A 6,000-nucleotide genomic window follows, 5' to 3' on the forward strand; every position below is an offset into this window, starting at 1 on the left:
ACATTTTCTTACACTATTTACACAAGTCAGTCTTTTTTTCCCGGATGTGTTCAGGATAAGTTTCTCTCATAACAGCTGTACTGTATATCTGTTGTAGAGTGATCATTCAAGAAAGGGGTGGGTCACCATACTTTCAATCCATAGTTACAGATTGGGAGGTTAACAGTTTCTCACATTTAGAGAGAACACTGATTAGTGTCACTACAAAGTTTCTAAACTGGAGGCAGCCTCTACATTAAAAAGTGTAAATTAAGCATTTCATTTTTTTCAGAGTTGGCCTGAGATGGAGACAGTAACACTGTCTTACATACATTTTTCTTAAGCATACACCTACAACAAATGGCGTTTCTAGAATGAGAATCAGATGTAAAAAAGATGAACACAGTTTGAACTACAGGGTTCACAAACTTAAGACAATCAGCAGTGCAGCTGTTTTGCATATTTGACTTATGATTTCTTCACAGACACTGATACACAGTGCTTTATTTGCTATGGTTTGCACCAGTACCCCGTACCATCACCTCTGATGAAAAAAAAATCAGAACTGTACATTCTGAGATGTGGTTTGATAAAAATGTTACTGTAGTTGATCCAACATATTTTAGTATTCACACTTTTGAAATGTTCACAAAAACATTAAAATAACATTCTAAAAAGCCTAAATTTCAGAAACACCCTTTCGGAAAGTCACAGTACCAGAACCAGAATCACTCCCTCCCAGCCCCCCTCCCTCTTTTTCCAAATTGAACACTGTTACTGCATATGATCCTTTTATTCAGTTTTTCTGTACCAAAATATGACAAATCCCATATCATTGTATGATAAAATAGATGCTCAATAAATAACAAAGGCGTGCAGGGTAGACAGCAAAATTGATACTGGATGCATGTCATTCCCACTGCACCACTCTCAAAATGCTTCAAGCACGACACTAAATGCTTCAAACCTAACTGGTGTGACAGTCATCACCTTCATAAACATGATTTGAGCATGACAGTGATCACCTTTGAAATCTTGGTGACACTGATATGTAGTGCAATTTGAGTTCTAGGTTAGTTTTTAACATGCCAATCTGGCTGGGAGTTGAAGCCAACAAATATGTATACAAATGAGTGATTCTGGTAGTACACTGATTTGGACTGTAGCTCGAGGTTTACGTTTGAGCCATATTTAACATTTTTCATTGCAAATAACTAAAACTGTAAATCAGAAAAAGTGTGTTAGTTATACATAATAGACAAAATCTTCTTCACGTATTTTGATGTGTATTATGTAGCTGTACATTTGAAGATACCATCTCTATGGTAGATACCCATATTATGTGGTGTACATGTTTCTGTTGCGATAAAATAAATATGACAGGAAATTGTACTTCTCTGTGAGATATTGCTGCTTTACTATGCACTATGGGTGGTGCTTTACATTTACATGAAGTGCGCGCGCGTGCCATTGCTACAATAATTTCGTTGTCTTGGTTTCCAGACCAGACTTAACACGAAACCCAGGGACTTTTCTATTAACTGAGTTTATTACTAACGCAAAATATACGGTATATAGGTTATAATGCTGATTATTGTCACCCCAGAGTATAGAGTTTCTGGAAGCAAAGTGTTTGTATTCGTTGCCGTTTATTAGTCAGCTCCTCATCTCTGAAAGTTCTTTATTAGATAATCTAAATAGGCCTAAATATGTTGTAAACAACAATATTGAGTTTTCTTTCTTACGAGTACTGTACTCATACCTTAAACGCATTATCCTTATTGGGATGGAAAGTTTATTCAACTGAGAAACTCGAGCCGCTAACCCTTTCGAATTTTCCTCCTCCCACTATGTACACAAAAGGACCTCTTTTTCAATCAGCGCTATAAGGAATGCCACAGTCCTCATACTAGTGTGTTTTAATGACGTGTGTCCATTTTGTCAATTAAGTAATCCCAATGAAGAAGTATACTACTGATCGTTAAGTACCGGTACCGTACGCCCTTGCGCCAGTCTAAGTAACGACTTACACACCTAGCATTAGCAATGTGTGTGGGTCAGACGTGGGCCGTTTTTACATCGTGTGGGTCTGCAGCCTTCACAACTAGAATTTACATGCGAAATGTAAACAAACAATCTCAACACGTCATCTGCATCCTAAGTTGTCTCCTTGCGGGGTCGTACAGTTTCCAGAGTACAAAATTTCGCGCTAAATGGCACTTACGAGCAATGATAAAACAGTTTTGGCCCTGTTGTGTCAACAGTAAAGCAAATTCGCAGTTTATCAGTTTAATTGTTATTAATCCTCGCTGTTTCCCAGATTATAGGTAGAATGTATATCTGTTAATAACGGGATGTAGGTTATCTCCATGTCATTTTCAGGCTATACGTTTGAAACATTTTGCTGAAGTATCTATTATTTCACTTCTTGTCAGCGATCCCAGTCAGTGTCAACTGCAGGTCAAGCGCGCTAACTACCATAAACAAACAGCTGTATTATACTCGCCAGAACTGGAGCAAAAAGTTCGCGTGAGGAGAGAGCAGTCTCATGTTTACAGAAAACTTAATGCACTGGCGAGGAAATAACGTCAGTATTATTGAATGCTTAGAAGAGAACTAACACGAGGCAGCAATAAATACCGATATCCAGGCGTCTTTAAATACGAGGACTATAATATGAAACAGGTCTACACGTTTACGGAACTGTAGTACAAATAATTACATGGATAATATCAATGTATGTTTCAGAAAAGTGGGCCTTATGTCTTCCTATTCCCCCTGGTATTAATGCGAGCAAAATTTCTAATCAACCTGTTACAGGAGACCGACTGTCAAAATATAACTAATAGCTCCACTGAAGCTATTTTTTCTTGGGGAGGGGGGGTGGGGCGGGGAGGGGGGGGTGGGGCGGGGGGGGGGAATTGTAGCGAGGGGCAGGGGGTGGCACCATCACTCAGATCTCAGATCCAGTTTGACATTCTTTCCCACAATAATGGATGTATATATATACGGCATTTGACGACAAAGTTACAATATTATTCACAGATTTCTGAACAAAAATAGTTTTTAGTTCATATGAAAGACGGACGGGTATCTATTATCAGTGATACGTTACGTGACGGAAAAGGCTAAATATTATACAGCTACAGAAAAAAGACATTAACATATGGTCAGTGCATTAACGTATACGCAAGAAACTCTTCAGCATTTTTGAAGTTGTAATAGCCGTCCCGCCTCTTTTTAAAATGCTATTCGTTTGTCAACAAAAAACAATGGAAACTTACCTTAATTAGTAGGAGTCGGCCGAGAGCGGAGGCGTGGTTGTTTACGACTTCTATCTGTAGGAATCCGTACAGAACTGCGGCTACAATCACTATGCTGCTTACTACTTTAGCAACTTTTTTGAGAAAATGCTTTCTGAGCGATGCGACCAGCGGTGCACAAATAATATCCATTTCCGCTGGTGTAAACCCGGCCTGTTTGCAGTACTGATAAAAGGACATCAGTTCTGCGTCGAGCAATTTCAGCTTCTCCTCGTACTCCATTTCCTTCGTCTTTTTCTGCGGCTTCGGTGCCGATTTCTGGGCAGACATGTTCTAAGCGCGGCTTGTATCACCTCCTTGTCAAGCCTTTCACTTCTGTCCTCCAAGCGAGTATAAAAACGCGCTGTTACGTATTGATCTCCAGCGTACGGTGAAAGTGCAGCTGCAGCGTGGTCGCAGTCTTCGCCGCATGCAGTGCGCGTGCGCGGGTGGGCGCCTCCATCTGTGCGCCGACCATCGCCGGGCGTTCGGAGTACCCTGGTCGACAAAGAATGTTGGCAGTCCTGGCTTACCTTGTTCGTTTTTCGTGATGTCGTGCAAGCGTTGGTACTAGTGAAAGCCACGACAGTGACGACAAACGAAAGACAGAAGGGAAAGACTCTCACAAATTTATAACATATTTATACCACGGAGGATGATTAATAATAAACACAATGTCGTCTCTCCGACTAAAACACCTTTAACCAACGTACTATCAAACATGGGACACTAACACCGTGGTGTGGTCAATCTGACCTCTTGATTATAGGTGGGTGTAATGTTAACAATTACTATAGAGGTGTAACACTCCTAAGTACAGCTTATAACATCTTCACAAGTATATTAAACGAAAGGATACGGAAGTGTGCAGAAGGCATACTAGGGGAATATCAGTGTGGCTTTCGACCGGGCAGAGGAACAACTGATCAAATATTTGTGATAAGGCAAATGATGGAAAAGTTCTATGAATATGATATAGATCTGCATTTCTTATTCATCGATTTCAAACAAGCCTTTGACAGCATAATTCGGCAAGAACTATACAGAGTACTGAAAGAAGTTGGTATATGTGCTAAATTAATAAGACTAATCAGAATGACAATGACAGAGACAAGAGCAAAAGTAAAGGTTCTTAGCAGAACAAGTGAGAGCTTTGACTTTAATAAAGGTGTGAAGCAAGGGGATAGCCTCTCCACTGTCCTATTCAACATTGCCCTGCATAGTGCAGTAAATAAAATCAACAAAAGAGGCACCATATTTATGAAAACTAGCCAGATATGTGCATACGCTGATGACATTGCTATAGTAGGAAGAAATACCAATACACTCCTAGAAACATACCGGGCAATGGAAACAGAAGCCTTAAAAATTGGCCTCATAGTAAATGTAAACAAAACAAAATATATGGTAATGTCACAATCTGAGGCCAGAAGAACCCCTAAAAACCTAAACATCAATGGGAAATGCTTCAATGGAGTGTCCTCTTTTAACTATTTGGGAGCCCTAATAACAAATGATAACAGTATTGGAAAGGCTATAAGGGAAAGAATACAAGCAGGAAACAGAGCTTACTTTGCAAATATGCAGCTTTTCAAAAGTAGCCTTGTTACAAGAAAAACTAAATTGCTAATATATAATTCCCTAGTCCGCCCAGTTACCACATACGGCTCAGAGGTATGGACATTGACAGAACACGATAAAAATGCTCTAAGAAGCGTTGAGCGGAAAATACTACGCAAAATCTATGGGCCAATAAGGGAGGAAGAAGGCTGGAGAATACGCTACAATGCTGAATTACAGGAGTTAATACAAGGCAGGGACATAGTAAAATTTGTTAAATCACAGCGAATACGATGGCTAGGACACTTGGAGAGAATGGCAGAGGATAGAATGCCAAAGAAAATGATGAAAGGTATGATCCATTCAGTTAGGCGAAAAGGGAGACCTAGAAGAAGATGGATCGATGAGGTAATAATGGATATCAGCAATATGGGAGTCCGGGGGTGGAAAAGAGCAGCAAATAACCGAGAAGTGTGGAGGAAGATTGTTGAAGAAGCCAAGGCTCACCAAGGGCTGTAGAGCTACTGAAGAAGAAGAATGTTAACAATTTGAATCCCTTTGAAATTCTCTGTTCTGCATATAGCAGAGTCTTTAATACAATTTAAATAAACATGAAAATACAAAAGATTAAAATAAAATACTTATTGATAAACAGGCATTCAGATCTCATAAACTAACACATTTATATGTTTTTCATTAGCTAATAACGAAATTAATGCTTCGATAGATTTTGTATTTCTTCTTGAAGAACTAATGGAACAAAAAATGTAGCGTTCTCAATGTGAAAAAATACCTCATGGAAAATCAGAGCCCTCTAAATCACAATTTTTCAGAACAGTGCTTGCAGACTTGGGAACAGCACTGCACGCTTATTGGTCTCTTGCAGATATAGCAAACATGCGAAGTCTGCCTTTTCTTGCTGGCTGGGCAGATTCTGTACGTTTTCCTAACCTTCGGACCTAATTCTGTTTCCACTGCTTCTTCTGTCGGAGCAATGGGACCTAAAATCCTGTGGGTCATTAGTCGTTAACTCCTGCGGAAGTCGTGGGTTCTGAGCCCGGTTTTGCATATGTTTCAGCACAAGACTACGGGCCAGCTCTTTCAGGAAGGTACCTCTGTCGTCAGGAGCTTCATCTGATCCACTCTTTTGAAGAACATA

General features: G+C 39.8%; 1 protein-coding gene across 1 annotated transcript in view; it reads right to left on the minus strand.

Annotated features, from left to right (window-relative positions):
• LOC124711773 overlaps positions 1 to 3,698 on the minus strand; it is a 76,709-nt gene extending 73,011 nt beyond the window's left edge. The window contains exon 1 of the mRNA XM_047241988.1: positions 3,264 to 3,698. Within this exon, the coding sequence (XP_047097944.1) occupies positions 3,264 to 3,572 (309 nt within the window). The 5' untranslated portion in view covers positions 3,573 to 3,698. The remainder of the gene's footprint in view (positions 1 to 3,263) is intronic.
• Between the last annotated feature and the right edge of the window lie 2,302 nt (positions 3,699 to 6,000).

The sequence above is a fragment of the Schistocerca piceifrons genome, chromosome 8 (assembly GCF_021461385.2).
Source record: "Schistocerca piceifrons isolate TAMUIC-IGC-003096 chromosome 8, iqSchPice1.1, whole genome shotgun sequence".
Classification (NCBI taxonomy): Eukaryota; Metazoa; Arthropoda; class Insecta; order Orthoptera; family Acrididae; genus Schistocerca; species Schistocerca piceifrons.